Source organism: Zophobas morio, unplaced genomic scaffold (genome assembly GCF_036711695.1).
Source record: "Zophobas morio isolate AGI-343-1 ecotype UQ-CSIRO unplaced genomic scaffold, CSIRO_AGI_Zmor_V1 ptg000031l, whole genome shotgun sequence".
In the NCBI taxonomy this organism is placed as follows: Eukaryota; Metazoa; Arthropoda; class Insecta; order Coleoptera; family Tenebrionidae; genus Zophobas; species Zophobas morio.
The window spans coordinates 5,206,520-5,225,608 of NW_026972136.1; the positions used below are offsets into that span (position 1 = coordinate 5,206,520).

Sequence of the window (19,089 nt, forward strand, 5' to 3'; positions counted from 1 at the left end):
TTCAGTTTATTGTCTTATGGTTTCTACTAGTGAAAAAAATAGTATATTAACAACGGTTGCAAAGCCACTTCTAGACCTCGCACTTAGAGCCCTCGACGCTGCGCGTCTCGGGTTCTAATTTGCGCTCGGTCTAGAATGCTTGGCTCTGCAACCTTGGCTAATAATATACTATTTTAGAATTTTGTAAAAAGCATTACAATAATTGATCAAATTCGACAAGAAATAGGGAAACTATTTTAGAAATTTTCTGAAATTAATAAGATCGGATAGCATTGCAATTTCAAAAATACTTAATGATGTCTTAATTTTTCATTACAAAAATATTTGCTAGTATTATCAATACAGGCATCTGATTCCAACTAAAAAGATATGAATTACCTCATAGACTTTAGCTAACTCTTGTTAGACAAGTAATTTTTTATCAAATTTTATTAACAATAAAAAAGTTATAATATGTCCATTTTATTGACTAATTTTGAAAAATCTCCGAGTTTCGTAATTATTAATATGTATCTAAAGCAACAAATTTTTATTTTTTTTTCTCAAACTGAAGTAATTTTGAAAGTCTTTCAAGTAAAAGTATAATATAATTATATTATATATAAAAATTTGTTGTTTTAGATACATATTAATAATTACAAGCTTTTAAGCACAGTCCACCCTCCACAATGGAAAAATACAAGTGGCAATCAAAAATCAAACTGAACATAATTCTGCTGCGAATCATGGGTCTGTGGCCCGAAGGTGACAAAACTTACGAACCTGGATTCTACATGGTATATTCTTCAATCACAGTATCACTTTTCGTCTTCGGACACATATTCTTTCAAGTGGTAAATGTCTATTTCATTGCTCACGATTTGAAGTCAATAGTGGCAACTTCTTACCTCTTGCTTATGGAAATTCTGGGAGGAGTGAAAGCGTATTATTTAATCAAAAATATGAAAATTCTCAAAGAAAGAATGATCAATTTTAAGAGCGACTGGTTTCAGCCAAGGAACACTCAACAGCGAAACCTCATCGAGCCCACCATTTACGTCTGGAAGAGGATTTATAAAGTGTATTTGAGCATGTGTTTTGGAGGTAACACCTTCTGGGCAATTTATCCTATGATGGATAAATCCGAAGAGAAAAGATTACCGTTTCTGGGGTGGTACCCATACGATTATAAAAAGTCGCCGTATTATGAAATCACTTACATATATCAAGTGATAGGCATTTGCTATCTGTCTACACTTCATGTGAATGTCGACCAACTGATATCAGCATTCAATGTGTATACTTCTTCTCAGTTCGACATGTTGAGAGACAACATTAGGAATCTGGCAAATGTAGATCAGACATCTAGTAATGATGTGTATCACATGTTAAGGTGTGTAGAACACCATAAAAATATCTTAAGGTGAGTGAGTTTAACAATGGTTTGATAGTAGTTTTATCTGTATTTTCAGGTTTATTGAAAGCTCGACGAAATTTTTCAACTGGATTTTATTTTGGCACCTTTTGTTTAGTGGTGTCTCCATTGGCATAACTATGTTTCAGCTAACAGCGGTAAATTTGTGCTTAGTTGTGAATGTTTCTCAAGGTGTTAGTTACAGGTTGTCCCTTTCTCCAGCGAATTTTACTCTCTCCTTTCGTATGGTCTTGCTATAACTGTTCAGATATTTATGCATTGTTGGTCTGGAAACGAGGTACAAGCTAAGGTAATCCTGTAGATATTTATACGCGTAAATATTAATAATTTTATTTCAGAGTGGTAATCTTTCATATGCTGTATTCGAATCCGACTGGACTGATCTACCTGAAGATATTAAAAAGAAGTTGTTTTTTTTCACCATGCATTTAAAACCAGTTCAAATATCTGCGTTGAATTTGTTTTATCTTTCATTGGATACATACATGAGGGTAATTATAATTAATAGCGAATTATTTCTTCAAATTATACATTTTTTTTGTAGATTCTGAAAACTGCTTGGTCATATTTTGCTCTTTTGTATCAAGTGTCGTCGCAAAGTTAAACAAATAAAGCATACAATGTTTTAGAATACACTAGAGAAGTTCAATTAGATCTGTGATTTAAAATTCTGAATTATATGTCTAGTATGGTTGGGTAACACAAAAGTCCACTACTAACAGTGCTATAATCAAGAAAAAAAAATTGGTGTCTGACATGTTACCATGTTATAATTTGGAACACATGGAAAAATTATTTATTAGAAAATATTCCAAATTCCTTGTATAAGATAATTAAATTTTCACATTACTGTTATTTTTATTTTTGTCCTTGATTGATATGTCTTCCAAATTCTATTTTAGTTACTTAATCAAATCATTTTTAACTTCCGTAAGGAGTTAAGTTAAATTAGTGCTATTTTTGAAAACGACACCCTCTAGATTTATGAATTATAAAGTTTTACTTCAGAATATTTTCTACGAAAAATTCGAATTTTACACCTAACTTTTCGAAAATATTGCTCAGCGGCCATAAACACGCTATATTTATGGAATCAGCACGTCGAGATCTACATCCCAGAATTTTTTTATAATTCTTAGACAAGTTTTTTAAGAAAGAAATTTTATAATATGTATACCCCCCCTAGGCAAATTTTGATCCATTGTCGACCATTTTCGAAAGTTCATTAAATACATTTTCTTGTAGATTTCGGGCTGCAGAAGTCACTACCGACCCCATTTCTTCGATCGGTCTAACCGTTTGTCAAAAATAATCCATTGAAATATGGCAAATTTAAGAAATTTCAAAAAATCGACTTTTACACCGAATATTTCCAAAATGTTGCACCGTGATCATAAACACATACATCTCAGAATTTTTTGAGATTTTTTTGGACAACTTTTATAAAACAGAAATTTCACACTATGTATTTGGTAATATAAGAGTGATTTTGGCACTTTTGACAAAAGAAAACAATTAGCCCCGCCCACCCACCCTGCGTTTTTTTCACTGATTTTATCCAAAATGAATGAAATTAATGATATTATACTGAACAGAAATAAAATTAGACGTTAGAATGAGAAGAGGGGGGTGGGCGGGGTTAGCACTTGCGAAGATAAGACTGATTTTGGCAAATGACATACTCCCTAAGAAAATAGAGGGCGGGTGGGCGGGACTTGTATTTGAAAAGATAAGAATGATTTTGGCACTTTGAACATTTTATACCATTTTTTAAACTAATTTTCTTCCCTGACCATCACACAATCAGCACCTCGAGATCTACAAATTTTTGAGAATTTTTGTCCAACTTTGTTAACAAAGAAATTTTTACATTATGTATTTGATAAGATTTTTGCACTTTTGACACGTTCTACCATTTTTTAAATATTTCTATTTTCTATATTCTATTCTATATTCTATTTTCAATTTTCAAAAATTAGTTGCAGTCATTTTCTTGGAGATTTCGATATCCAGAAGTCATTTTCGGGTTCGTTTCTTTAAAAATTTGGGACAATAGAGAAGTCAGGGCAGATCAAATCATGTTACGTCAAGTCAGGTCAGGTGCATAGAATAAGAAATAAATTTTATAGCAAATAGTATATCAAAAAAGGTACGATTAGCTTTTTTTTTTTGTACTTTTTTCAGATTCTAGATTCTATTACACATTAATTTCCACTCCCACTCGACAAACGAACAAAATTTCGAGCCAATCTCGACCCTTTTCGAAATTTAGCTAAATAATTTCTCATTTCTTTGATCACTCACGTTTTCCAGAATCATCCATTGAAATATCACAATTTTTAGAACTTTCAAAATATTCGAACTTCACACCGAATTTTTCGAAAATATTGCTTCGTGATCAATAGCACTTATATCTTTTGAATTAGCTCGTTGAGATCTACATCTCAGAATTTTTTGAGAATTTTTAGCCAACTTTTTTAACAAATAAATCTTACATTATGTATTTGATAATGACAAGATAAGAGTGATTTTGGCACTTTTAACATTTTCTACCATTTTCAACTAATTTTCTTATGCAAATTTCGACTCAACCTCGACCATTTTCGAAATTTAACTTAATAGATTTTTTTCTAGATTTTAGACCGCCGAAATCACTTCCGGCTGCATTTCTTCCAACACTCTAACCGTTTTTCCAGAATCGCCGATTGAAATATCCCAAATTTTAGAAATTTCAAAAATTTAGAATTTCACACTGAATAGTTCGAAAATATTTCTACGTGATTAGAAAGATACACATCCCAGATTTGTTTGAAAATTTTGGGCAACTTTTATAAAAAACAAATTTTACACTATGTATTTGATAACACTAGGGTGAGTTTGGCACGTTTGACATTTTCCACGATTTTCAACTATTTTCGAAAATTAGTTGAAGATATTTTCTTGTAGATTTCGATATCCAAAAGTCATTTTCAGCTTCGTTTCTTCAGAAATTTGAGGTAATAGAAAAGTCAGGACAGGTCAGGTCACGTTACGTCAAGTTAGGTCAGATGCATAAAATAAAAATAAATTTTAACCCAAGCAGCATATCAAAAAGTTACGATTACCGCTTTTATGTAATTTTTTCAGATTCTAAATTCTATTACACATCAATTTTCAGTCCCATTCGACAAACGAACAAAATTGGCCCCGCCTACCCACCCTGCCTCCTTTTCATTGTCCATTTGATCCAAACTGAATGAAATGAATGACCTTACTGAACAGAAATAAAATTAGTCGTTAGAATGAGAAGAGGACGGGTGGACGGTACAAGTACTTGCTAAGATAAGACTGATTTTGGCAAATGATATATTTCCCTAAAAAATTTTGGGTGGGTGGGCGGGGCTAGTATTTGATAAGATAAGAGTGATTTTTTCACTTTTAACATTTGCTACCATTTTTCAACTATTATTCTTATGGAAATTTCGACCCAAATTCGACCCTTTTCGAAATTTAACTAAATCATTTCTCCTCATTTCTTTTGTTCACTCACGTTTTCCAGAATCATCCATTGAAATATTACAATTTTTAAAATTTTCAAAATATTCGAATTTCACACCCAATTTTTCAAAAATATTGCTCCGTAACCATAAGCACGTTATATCTTTGGGATTAGCTCGTCCAGATCTACATCCCAGAATTTTTTAAGAATGTTTAGCCAACTTTTTTAACAAAGAAATTTGAGACATTGTATTTGATATTGATAACATAAGAGTGTTTTGACATTTTCTACCATTTTTCAACTATTTTCGAAAATTAGTTGAAGACATTTTCTTGGAGATTTAGAAACCCAGAAGTCATTTTCGGCTACGTTTCTTTGAAAATTTGGGACAATAGAGAAGTCAGGACAAGTCAGGTCAGGTGCATGAAATAAAAAATAAATTTTACAGCAAATAATATATCAGAAAGTTACCAAGAGTGATTTTTTTACTTTTTTCATATTCTAGATTCTATTATATATTAGTTTCCACACCCACTCGACATTCGAACACAATTGGCTCCGCCCACCCACCCTGCCTCCTTTTAAGTAATTGATTTTATCTAAACTGAATGAAATGAATGATCTTATACTGAACAGAAATAAAAATAATCCTTAGAATGAGAAGAGGAGGGGTGGGCGAGGCTAGCGCTTGCTAAGATAAGATTGATTTTGTCAAATGATATACTCCCTAAGAAAATGGAGGATGGGTGGGCGGGGCTAGTATTTGACAAAATAAGAGTGATTTTGGCACTTTTAACATTTTCTACCATATTCAACTAATTTTCTTAAGCAAATTTCGATCCAACCTCGACCATTTTTAGATTTTTTTCTAGATTTTGGATCGCCGAAATCACTTCTGGTCGCATTTCTTCGATCACTATAATCGTTTTTCCAGATTCGATCATTGAAATATCCCAAACTTTAGAAATTTCAAAAAATTAGAATTTTACACCGAATATTTCGAAAATATTCTACGTGATTATAAACATATACATCCCAGAAAAGTTTTGGGCAACTTTTATAAAAAACTAATTTTACACTATGTATTTGATAGCACTAGGGCACGGCTGTAGAATATAAGGTTGGTACACTAAGGGAAATTTGGTGGAATAAAATTTGGGTGTCCTAGGCGGCTTTGGCGCGCTTTAGATCGTTTCGCCATCTGTGAATTACGATTACACACTAACATCTTTATGAATGAAATTTTCCACTACTGCAATGGCAAATTGACAACTGACATGCTGCCAAAACTGTCATTCTACTTCTAGTTGATGTATTATGATAGAAATTACTGTTTAAATTGGTTTAACGAGATCGCCAACTCAGAGAGGAACGTACATTTTATACATAACAAACCTCGGCAACCGCAGGTTTGTTCGATATTTCTAGCACTATTGTTTCATGTAAACAATCATTAAACAAGCATGTGCGATGACCAGATAAACACAGATTCCTTCGAAAAACAAGTTGACAATGTACTGGTTAAGAACTTTTCGGTAATTGATTACATTAGCCACCGTGATTTTGCCGAATCCGCCCCCACAAAAACCTCATACAACACCCCTGATCACGTTCCTACCTAACCTTCAAATGTTGTACAAACATTTCTCATAACATTTGAAGAGTAGGAACGCGATCAGGGCAGGGGCGTTGTATGAGGGTTCTGCAAAAACGGTTTCAGAGAAGTCGCATAGTAGCTAGTGTAAACAATGGTCAAAGACGCTTCCAAAAGATTGAACGTTTAACATAAAAATTATTATTAAATGCTTTGATTAAATGTCAAAGTTGTCATTTATGTCGGTATAATCGTGTCCTTTTGATGTGGCAAAAGTTAATGCCTCTAAATACCGTAAGAGGGACCCATTCGATAACGCGCGTCATGGCCAACTGGTACGGAAAGAAATTATTCCACCTACCGGAACGTGAATGAATGAAAGATTCTCAACCTATCTATTCTACAGCCGTGCACTAGGGTGAGTTTGGCACGTCTGACAGTTTCCACCATTTTCAACTATTTTCGAAAATTAGTTGAAAGCTGCTAAAATTCGACCGGAAAAGGATCTATCCGAACTTATGCTTTTTCAGGATCACGAATCTGCTCCAATTTTTCCTATAAGTTCTCAAATAATGAAGAAATTAAATTTTATTCTAGCGCCTCCACCATTTTTCATCAAAGTTGAGTGTTGCTCAAATTGTCCGGCAAAACAATCTATGCATACCGAAATTTTCTCGACATTACAAATCTGCCCCTATTTTTTCTCTAGGTCGTCAAAAAAGGGAGAAATTAAATTTTATTTTAGCGCCTCCATCATTTTTCCACCAAACTTGAAAGTTGTTCTAACGCTCCCGAAAAAGGTACTATCCGAACCGAAATTTTCTAGGGATCACAAATTTTCCCTTATTTTGCCAGTAGGTCTCCAAATAAGGAAGATATTAAATTTTAATGTGGCGCCTCCACCATTTTGTCACTAAATTGAAAAGTTTAACAAATTTTCGCGCAAGAGGCTCTATCCGAACCGAATTTTCCTCGGGATCGCGAATCACCGTTTATTTTTCTTATAGGATCTCAAATAAGGGAAAGGTGTGAAATTTGATTAATTTTTAGATATCACACATATATGTTAAAAAAATAGATAATACCATTTACAAAATAAGAAAAAGGTTCGATCTCGCAATATCCGCGCTATTTGTTCGATGCAACTTCCACAACATTTCACCGCTAAGGTCTAAGCAACGACTTGCAAAAATGGTAAGTACATATTTATTAAAATGGGTCGTAATTAAGTGTGCATTATTTTTAATACTTTGTGCATTAAATTTTACACTATGCACAATAACATTTGTGCATTAAATTTACTATGTTGCGACATAAGTTTTTGCATTTTGTGCATTATATTAAGTGCAAATTGGAATAATAAAATTATTGTTGTGGGCAATGATTTTCTGTACTGCGTGCATTATGGAAACTGTATAGAAAATAACAAACAAAAATAGACCTGCTGTATTAAAATATATTTTATGAATGGATACAAAATTAACAAAAACAAAAGATATTCATAGCAAAAAAGTAGCCAAACAAATTAAAGGTTTTGAAAAAATTAACAAAAAAACTTAAAATAAGCATTCTTTCATCAAAAAACTCGATTACTATACATTATTAATTTATTGAATAAAAATAATTAATGTTTTTTTGGCTTTAGAAGGGCGGATTCCTTCCCTGCCGAACTGGCGCGAAATGAAGCATATGACACGTCTTTTAAAGAGTGGGAGTGTAATGCCCACTTTACTGTGAACTAATGCACATTTTAGTAATTTACGGAACATTTGAAATGCTCGTTTATTTTTTCTCAAATACAAATTGATTTATTAAAGAAACAATTATTTTAACGAATGAGCAAATTTAATTAAATAATTCTAAATTGCATTATTTATTGCGCAAATAGAAAAAATAATCTGCCATTTATTTAATTATTGCCCTTTCAGTTTTACAAATGCTGAAATAGTTTCTTCTGTGCGGAAATGTTTTTATTAATGCTGTGACTTATTTCACATTTCATTAAAACTAGTGCGCATTTAAATTGTTCTCTATAAAAATCAGGAATTATGAGAGAGAGAACTGTGTAAAATTAAAATCAAGCTAAGCAAATTTATTGTCTACTTATTTTTTAATATATTTTATCGCCTGAGTTATATTAAAATTAAAAATCAGGAAAAATAATTTACTTGTAGCTATAAAAATCGGCCAAACGAAGATTCCAAAATTGTAAAAAATTACACCTCTTAGCCCATTTTCATTGTTAATAACATTATTTGGAGAACTAATTATTTTTTTCTGAATTCATCCGTGAAGTTAACTAAAATAACAGTCGGTCAAATACGTTTTTAGAATTTTGTAAAAAGCATTACAATAATTGATCAGATTCGACAAGAAATAGGGAAACTATTTTAGAAATTTTCTGAAATTAAAAAAATCGGATAGCATTGCAATTTCAAAAATACTTAATAATGTCTTAATTTTTCATTACAAAAATATTTGCTAGTATTATCAATACAGGCATCTGATTCCAACTAAAAAGATATGAATTACCTCATAGACTTTACCTAACTCTTGTTAGACAAGTAATTTTTTATCAAATTTTATTAACAATAAAAAAGTTATAATATGTCCATTTTATTGACTAATTTTGCAAAATCTCCGAGTTTCGTTATTATTAATATGTATCTAAAGCAACAAATTTTTTTTTTTTTTTCTCAAACCGTAGTAGTAATTTTGAAAGTCTTTCAAGTAAAACTATTATATATGTTATTATAAAATATACAAATAAACTTATATGAAACTAATGTAAAATCGCACAATATTGTTCACAACATAAATTTTTACGTACCAACTTTTTGTAAGTTAATTTTGACATTTCCTAGTATCCATTTCTCCGAGAAACAAAAACAACAGTTGCAATGCAAACTAACGTAGTCACCCTTCAAAAAAATTTAATTGTTCAACCTTTAAAAGTCTTACAACAAATACTCCCGAGCCAAATAAAAAAATACCTGCGGAGTTAACCAGAACAATAATTACAGAGATAATTATCGTGTACGAGTTTTACTAATTAATGAGCTTACTTAGTTTCTCCGAAATTCTTTTCTACAATTACCCTCCAAAATAATACGGTTCAGTTTTACTTCGGGCGCACTAATTGATAGGTGTAACGAAAAGTAAATAGTACTTACCTAAAAATTACGGTCATCTTAAACGGTAGAATGTATATAATTAGACGATTTATAAAAACCTTTTAATACCAGTGTTTTATTTTTACCTTGAGAAAATTCTATAAACAGATAAAAATCATCACGACGAACATTTTTCGTCTAAGCTCCGACTAGAAAAGATCGAAATTTACCATATGATTATTGTTGATATTACTAATACAGTATCATAAATTACAAGCTTTTAAGCACAGTCCACCCTCCACAATGGAAAAATACAAGTGGCAATCAAAAATCAAAACGAACATAATTCTGCTGCGAATCATGGGTCTGTGGCCCGAAGGTGACAAAACTTACGAACCTGGATTCTACATGGTATATTCTTCAATCACAGTATCACTTTTCGTCTTCGGACACATATTCTTTCAAGTGGTAAATGTCTATTTCATTGCTCACGATTTGAAGTCAATAGTGGCAACTTCTTACCTCTTGCTTATGGAAATTCTGGGAGGAGTGAAAGCGTATTATTTAATCAAAAATATGAAAATACTCAAAGAAAGAATGATCATTTTTAAGAGCGACTGGTTTCAGCCAAGGAACACTCAACAGCGAAATCTCATCGAGCCCACCATTTACGTCTGGAAGACGATTTATAAAGTGTATTTGAGCATGTGTTTTGGAGGTAACACCTTCTGGGCAATTTATCCTATGATGGATAAATCCGAAGAGAAAAGATTACCGTTTCTGGGGTGGTACCCATACGATTATAAAAAGTCGCCGTATTATGAAATCACTTACATATATCAAGTGATAGGCATTTGCTATCTGTCTACACTTCATGTGAATGTCGACCAATTGATATCAGCATTCAATGTGTATACTTCTTCTCAGTTCGACATGTTGAGAGACAACATTAGGAATCTGGCAAATGTAGATCAGACATCTAGTAATGATGTGTATCACAACATGTTAAGGTGTGTAGAACACCATAAAAATATCTTAAGGTGAGTGAGTTTAACAATGGTTTGATAGTAGTTTTATCTGTATTTTCAGGTTTATTGAAAGCTCGACGAAATTTTTCAACTGGATTTTATTTTGGCACCTTTTGTTTAGTGGTGTCTCCATTGGCATAACTATGTTTCAGCTAACAGCGGTAAATTTGTGCTTAGTTGTGAATGTTTCTCAAGGTGTTAGTTACAGGTTGTCCCTTTTTCCAGCGAATTTTACTCTCTCCTTTCGTATGGTCTTGCTATAACTGTTCAGATATTTATGCATTGTTGGTCTGGAAACGAGGTACAAGCTAAGGTAATCCTGTAGACATTTATACGCGTAAATATTAATAATTTTATTTTAGAGTGGTAATCTTTCATATGCTGTATTCGAATCCGACTGGACTGATCTACCTGAAGATATTAAAAAGAAGTTGTTTTTTTTCACCATGCATTTAAAACCAGTTCAAATATCTGCGTTGAATTTGTTTTATCTTTCATTGGATACATACATGAGGGTAATTATAATTAATAGCGAATTATTTCTTCAAATTATACATTTTTTTTGTAGATTCTGAAAACTGCTTGGTCATATTTTGCTCTTTTGTATCAAGTGTCGTCGCAAAGTTAAACAAATAAACCATACAGCATATATGGCTGGGTAACACACAAAAGTCCACTACTAACAGTGCTATAATCAAGAAAAAAAAATTGGTGTCTGACATGTTACCATGTTATAATTTGGAACACATGGAAAAATTATTTATTAGAAAATATTCCAAATTCCTTGTATAAGATAATTAAATTTTCACATTACTGTTATTTTTATTTTTATCCTTGATTGATATGTCTTCCAAATTCTATTTTAGTTACTTAATCAAATCATTTTTAAGTTCCGTAAGGAGTTAAGTTAAATTAGTGCTATTCTTGAAAACGACACCCTCTAGATTTATGAATTATAAAGTTTTACTTCAGAATATTTTCTACGAAAAATTCGAATTTCACACCTAACTTTTCGAAAATATTGCTCAGCGGCCATAAACACGCTATATTTATGGAATCAGCACGTCGAGATCTACATCCCAGAATTTTTTTTATAATTCTTAGACAAGTTTTTTAAAAAAGAAATTTTATAATATGTATACCCCCCCTAGGCAAATTTTGATCCATTGTCGACCATTTTCGAAAGTTCATTAAATACATTTTCTTGTAGATTTTGGGCTGCAGAAGTCACTACCGACCCCATTTCTTCGATCGGTCTAACCGTTTTTCAAAAATAATCCATTGAAATATGGCAAATTTAAGAAATTTCAAAAAATCGACTTTTACACCGAATATTCCCAGTAAACACAGTTGTGATGTTGACGTGACAGGTACGTACTCACAAAAGAACAATAAGTACATCGCATGATTATGTCTTAACGATATACCTGGAACGTAAGCTATATAACATCACAATGGAGTACTCATGCTATGTAACAAACACGTAATGTTGATTACATTTACTAGATATCTCATTATTATGTCGCAGCGATATAGCTTGCATATAAACATTTAAACATCACACTGTGGTACTCTTGTTATGTAACTAACACCTAATGTTAACTGCATTTACTAGATATCTCATTATTGTGTAGCAGCGATATAGTTGGCAGGTAAGCCTTGTAACATCACAATGGAGTATGTAACCAATAAGTAATGTTAACTGTCGTTACTAGATATCTGATTAATATATACATATACATTCTTCGGAATGTTTTATTTTTATTAGTTAATTATGCAAAGTGTTTTTCAGTTGATTTTACAAAATGGCATGTTAAATCGAAAATTAACGTTTCTGACAGGGCAACAGCAAAAAATATTTAAAAACATACATATCGAGTATTATATAGCTCTATTTTATATTTATTATTTATGTTTGTGTTGCAAGTAAATAGCATATTCATAAACAAAAGATGCTGAGTCTTAAAAAAAGAAATTTCTTCCCTGTCTTAAATCTTGCACAAGCGAGATGACGCCAATAGTGAGTTGCTCTTAATTTTTTTTTTCATATTATATTTCCTGTAATTATATTTATTTATAATTTTATTTTTATATGTCCATAACAACCTGCGCTTTATAAAACAGAACAAGAGACTTAATGCACATAGTTTATGATCAGAATTAAAAAATGTCCCATCTAACAGGTAATACGAATTAAAACTAGTAATGAGACATTATTTTTTAACCTCTGCCTATACGTCACTGCCAAAAAGGAACAATTATACATATACAGAATTTTGAAATGAACTCGAAAAATAAAATGATATATTTCCTTATTTTATTAATTCTAATGCAAAATATGTTGATCGGCAACAAAAGAAACAAAAAGAAAAAAATCGAAATTAAAAAACTAATCTATTTCAAGGTTAGCGATATCGTTCTTAAATAAAAATGAATTAAATAATTTCTTCACTTTGATCGTAAGGAAAACAAATAATAATTTGAATACGAAACAATAATTGATCATCGAGTTTTGTGTATTGACTTTCGCACTCAGTTATAGGTATATCTGTTTAACATTAAATTTTCAAAAGTTTAGATTTTTCCAATGTAATCTTGGGCTCTAAAATAAACTGGTAATGTATAATGTATAATTATAATTGAGTATTTTCGTGGTTGATCTTTAAATTATTATTTATTCAAAAAATTCACTTAATTTCATATCCAATATGTAACTAACCGAAAACTGATAATAAAGCAGCAGATATGACGAAATAGTGTAGACTTTTTTTAATGTCGGTAATAGAGTGTATGTATAATAAGAAGAGAGCGGAAAATATGCAGCAAAATTTTGGGAAATATGATCATATGACATGCATCAAATTTATGCAAATATGCAATAACTTTCTTAATATATGCAGAGATATGCAGTTGCATATGCTCCAAAAATAAAAAAAAGCGTAATAACCGAACAAAATTTATTTACAAATTGCAAAAACACCTTACCTTTTATTACAAAAAATACATAAATCACATTGCAAAGTATTTAATTAGATCTCACTGACAAATAAATGACATTTTTTAAGATAATATTCTTATACTCAAAAATAAATATAGGTAAACAGAACGAATTAAAAAATAGTAGTAATCGACTATTTAATTACTATTTTGGTAACAATTTATTTTTAAATATTTTTCGAAATATTCTAACAAAAATTTTTCCGGTGATTCTAAAGTATGTATTTGTAAATATAAAAACTGCGTACTGCGTCCACAGATGTAAAAATACTTATCGGATTAGAGCAAGCACAACAAAACACAGTTCCTTCTTGAAGAATAAGTTCAGGAAAAGGTTTAATGCATAAATTAATTTGAGTTATCTACATATTGACACACATCTCTATCGCTTTAAACACTTAAATGCAAACTCACGATGAAAAATAATAGGATAACGTCCCTTCGACCACCATAAAACATACCATTAATACACTTAAGTAACGAACAATAGTTATTTATTATACAAGCGGTTAAAGTGAATGTTTAATGAGCGGTCAGTTTAAGGCGAGAGCGGCGTATGCCGCGAGCGCCTTAAGACCGCGAGTTACACATTCATTTTAATCGCGAGTGTAATACAAACTTTTATTTAATTTTGACAACCCCAAGTCCCAAATTGTGAAAAAATTGGTGATTCAAAGTTCACATTCGAGAAACGTCAGAACTGACAGCGACCAAATAAAAATTTTATATGCTTAGAATTTAGGTTACAATATCAGGTGTGTGTGTGTAGTATGTGACTCTGGCGACGGTGTTTGTTTATTTTAAACAAACTAAAATTATCGAAAAATTGCAAAATCATGCAAGATTCCAACGACAAAACTTGCTCCCAGAAAAGAGGAAATCAGAAAGTGTATCAAAAGTTCCTTAAATGAAAAGAGCAGCAAGGCACTGGAGAAATTACAGAAATGGTAACCATGGTTTTAAAACAGCAAAATAAAAATTTTATTTCGCTAGCGGTTTAAAAATTTTATGGCGCTATCGGATAAACCAAAGCTTTAGTGGCCTACTGACGGCAAAATTGAATAAAAATATTGAAATGAACGGTATTTCCAAAAGTAATTAGGACCCGAATTTACCTGGAAGGATGGCTTAACACCCAGTGGTTCCTCCAAACTACCATAAAACCCAAACCTTTCCCAGTTATTTGCAATATGATTCATGAAATTTCGTTTTTCTAGAAAAATGCCGATCGAATGGCTTTTTTTTTCAAAGTAGAACAAAAGTTGATAAAAATGCAAAATATGGACCCGTTACGTGAAATATGCAGCAGAAGGCAAATATATGCAAATATGCAATTTTTTTATAGCTGTATTCATTTTTAATTAGCATGATTCGTTCACATATTAAATATCAAGACTTATATGCAAAAAATAACGGATATGCAAATTTCATAAAATCCGCTCTCTAATAATAACCAATTCATCGGGTATGTTTCTGTTGTTGTCTTCGTTCGACACCACTGTATTTACAGTATTTAAGCAGGTATACGTTTCCGCCCCTAAAATCCCACGAACGGCATCCTTTGCCCACGTAAATACAGTAGGTAGCTGAAATGAAAACAGAAACAGAAATAGTTTTACAACACCTTATCAAAATTTAAAAAAACCACTATGGTATTATTTGAAATTTATTGTTAAAGATTATATGGTCAATTAGATGTGGGTCGTCGTATTCTTTAAAAAGTGACCTTCGTCAGTGAGTTCGTAATGCTTAATTAATAATTATATTCAGAGCGAAAAATACAACGGCTTTATTAGAAATATACCAAAGACAAGTTCTTTTCATTGTAATAATTTCTAAGAATTATTTCTGTAAACTTGTTTACTTGAAATGTTATTTTGTAAGTACCTGCTTGGCAAATGATAAATAGAACATCTGTAAGGTGACCAGATTTCAAAAGTCCGAAATCGGAACATTAGTTTCCATTTCCATCGTAATCTGATATATAACTGCTTTGAAAATTTTTAGTTGTAATATACTAACAGTACTGACATTTGCTGACATTTAAAACAGTGCTGACAACCGTATCGATACAAGTTTTGTTCCCAATTTTTCACAAAATAAAATTACTATTCATGAAAATTAGTGATTTATCCGAGGATTTATCTTTATTCTTATCAGATTTATAGAAATCGGAACATTCACGGAACGAATGTTTTAATCGGAACATTTATTGGACGAAATTTGAAATCGGAATTATTAGAGTATTGAAATCGGTACACTTCCGATCAAATCGGAACGTCTGGTCACCTTAAACATCTGCGGTAATATAGGGAAGACCCAACGACACAAACAAAGCCATAAAAATTCTTTGCCCATTGTCCCTGAAACGGGACAAGGTTTTGAAGAGTTCATTCGTCGAATTTTGATTTTATAAAGACGTTTATAAAGCGATGATGGGTAGCAAAAAAACTAGAGAGTGGTTAATTTTGATTTTATTAAATTTATTTTATCTAATGAAAAAATAACGCTCAACTTCTGCATTTACTATCCACCAGATGTTTGGGGGGTGCAGTCGGACCTTTGTTAGTTTGGTTTGTCTATGAGTCGGACGATCCCTTTTTTCCATATTTATGGTTATTGCACTTCACACTCACAGTGAAGCTGTCGAATTCCATTTGGCCATTTGGGTCACAACCACCGAACCTTTCTCGTAAATCCATAACTCACTTCATTTTTAATGCAGTTTTGTGAAAATTGTGTGGGTTGAATTTACACTAGGTAAGTTAATATAATTCTAATGAAGTAATCATTTTAATTTTTACATGCTTCTGTTGTTTTTGATAACTGTACGTAAATAACAACAACAGTTTTTTCAGACAAGCTGGAAATACCACCATTAATCACTGAAGATACTCCCGCTGATTTTGAAGAACTTACGGTGATTGTTTTTGAAAGTGAGGCGCTTTGCCATAACATGTTGCAAAGGTATGTTACTGCAATTTTTTATGAACTAGGTGCTAATGAACATAATTTTACTCTAGACTTGAAACAAATACAAAAAATATGTGCGAAACAAAAGAAATTTTAAAGGAAACGAGTGAACAAATCTCCAATATGAAAACGTCATCAAATGTGACAAATCAAAGAGAAAACAGTAATAGAAGATATGCCGCCAAGACCACAGATAAACAAATTTTGAGGAATTAGAAGATTATCTCTGCCTACTACAACAACCAGGTTTCTTTGTAAGTTAAAAAAATACAATTAGTTCAGTCAAATTAGCGATCAACCTCGCAATGAGAGATAATAAGCTGAATTTTCGTATATACCTTCATTTTAGCGTTCTAAAAGTTGTCTCAAAACTCTCATAAAATCTCGTGACTGCGTCGTAAGTTATTCAAGGTCAAAGGTCAAGAAAAACATTATTTTGCGATTATCTCGGTTTCTATTGCTCTAATGATGTTAACACCTATTATCATAATTGTAGAGCATAAAATTTGGGACAAATTTTATTTGAAACATTTTTTGATACACTTAATCGTTTTTGAGATAGAGGGCAGTGGGCGCGCAGCGTTCATCCAATCATACTGTAATGCAATCAACCGTGAATATCTGTGAATACTACCTTGAATTTTGAAAAATTTGTATTATTTATGAGTTAATACATTGCATTTAATAACATTTTGCATATTTTCCATACATTTATTTAATGATACTTACCTACTTTGTATAATTAAAAACTCTTTAAATGACATATTTATTGTAGGTATATCTTAGGTTAGATTATTATATATCTTAAAGTTATATTAATTTTTTTAAAGTAAATTTTAAGGAAGTAAAACGAGTTAATATATTTTAATTTTATCTTTATTCAGCAGCTGTACATTTCTTACGATTGAAATTGAATTGCAGTGAAAATCTATAAATTTTTAATAATTTAAAAAACAAAAGTATCAATTTTCTTCTTCTTCACCGTCATCTTCTGGACGTTCGGGAATTTCTGTTTCATCGTCGTCATCTTCGGTGCCCTAAATTGTTGTTTCCAGACCTTCCAGTTATAATCATGATAGAAAAATAAGTATTTAAAAACTTACACACTTTAAAGATATAAATAAATTGAGATATACATTAAATATTTCATTAAATGAGTTTTTAATTACACAAAGTAGGTAAGTATTATTCTATGAATATATTGAAAATATGTAAAATGTTATTAAATACAATGTATTAATTGATTAATAATATAAATTATTCAAAATTCAAGGTAGTATTCACAGATATTCAGTTGATTGCATTACAGTACGTATGGACGAGCGCTACTGTCCTCTATCTCAAAAACGATTGAGCGCATGAAAAAATATTTCAAATAAAATTTGTCCCAAATTTTGTTATCTACAATTATGATAATAATTGTTAACATCATTGGAGCAATAGAAACTGAGATAATTGCAAAAAACTGTTTTTCTTGACCTTTGACCTTGAATAACTTACGACGCAGACACGAGATTTTATGAGACTTTTGAGACAACTTTTAGAACGCCAAAATTAAGGCGTATACAAAAATTCAGCTTATTGTCTCTCATTCCGAGGTTGATCCCTTTTTTATGCTAAAATGACTGGACTAAATATATTTATATGTACTTACATATAACATAATTTTGGATATTATATACAGGTAGATGCCTGTAATACTATAACACTTTTTAGAAACCTACTAAACATGACACATTTAGCTTAACACGTTACATACATAGTGGGTTGCAGAAAAGTCTTATAGTGAAGCACCCTGTATGTTATACATACGCGGTGACTTCCAAATAGATTCGGAAAAAAAATCCTTTAATTGTCACACGGATTCAAAGTAATTAAATTGCTGCTCCAGTTTCAAGAAACAAATACGGAACATCTTGTTAAATGTAAATGATGCGGCAATGATTTATTCAGTTTCCATTGTGACTAAATTTTTTCTTTATTTTTTCTGTGTGTTGTTTAGATGAAAACAAATGGCACTGAATGAGGTGTAGATCTTGATATTTTTTCCCCTGAATTAGGACTAGATAAAAGAAATTACTTAAAATTTTCTCTACTTCATGATGTTGTGGTTTTATTTTCCGAACTTATTTCAGAGTCGCTCGATATATACACATAAAAATATTTTCTTCTTTTCTTATTTCAGGAACTGCTATTGTCCCAGATAGGTGGTAATGGGAAAAAGAACAATGTGGGGCGTGTATTTAAAAAAAAAAAAAAAATCAGCGAATTTGCTGTAGCTTGTTTGTTCGGTAGGAAAATTCCAAAATGGCTGGGACAAAAACAATGAATATTATGAAAGGTATTTTTTTTTGCAATAAATATAATTATTACAATTTTTATTTTTGAAGAAATTACAATGAAGACCCATTCCGCAATAGAAAAAGAAGTAGAACAACGCTGCTCAGAGTGGCTAAGGCATTCTAGTCAACGCCTGAAGAAAGAAAAAACAA

At 31.3% G+C, this 19,089-nt stretch overlaps 2 protein-coding genes and 1 long non-coding RNA gene across 3 annotated transcripts; all 3 read left to right on the forward strand.

The window, feature by feature from the left end:
* Nucleotides 1-668: 668 nt before the first annotated feature.
* Nucleotides 669-6,514, forward strand: LOC135139604 (odorant receptor 13a-like). The gene is made up of 6 exons (XM_064069902.1): nt 669-1,402; nt 1,452-1,551; nt 1,599-1,703; nt 1,753-1,905; nt 6,200-6,301; nt 6,371-6,514. Exons 1-6 carry the CDS (start codon nt 669-671, stop codon nt 6,512-6,514), a joined length of 1,338 nt encoding a protein of 445 aa, XP_063925972.1.
* Nucleotides 6,515-9,902: 3,388 nt separating this feature from the next.
* Nucleotides 9,903-11,255, forward strand: LOC135139605 (odorant receptor 13a-like). Its single transcript, XM_064069903.1, has 5 exons — nt 9,903-10,639; nt 10,689-10,788; nt 10,836-10,940; nt 10,990-11,142; nt 11,196-11,255. The coding sequence occupies exons 1-5, from the start codon at nt 9,903-9,905 to the stop codon at nt 11,253-11,255; spliced, it is 1,155 nt and encodes a 384-aa protein (XP_063925973.1).
* Nucleotides 11,256-16,359: 5,104 nt separating this feature from the next.
* Nucleotides 16,360-19,089, forward strand: LOC135139535 (uncharacterized). The gene is made up of 4 exons (XR_010282168.1): nt 16,360-16,591; nt 16,648-16,851; nt 18,783-18,938; nt 18,988-19,089. It is a non-coding gene; the product is annotated as an uncharacterized LOC135139535 (long non-coding RNA).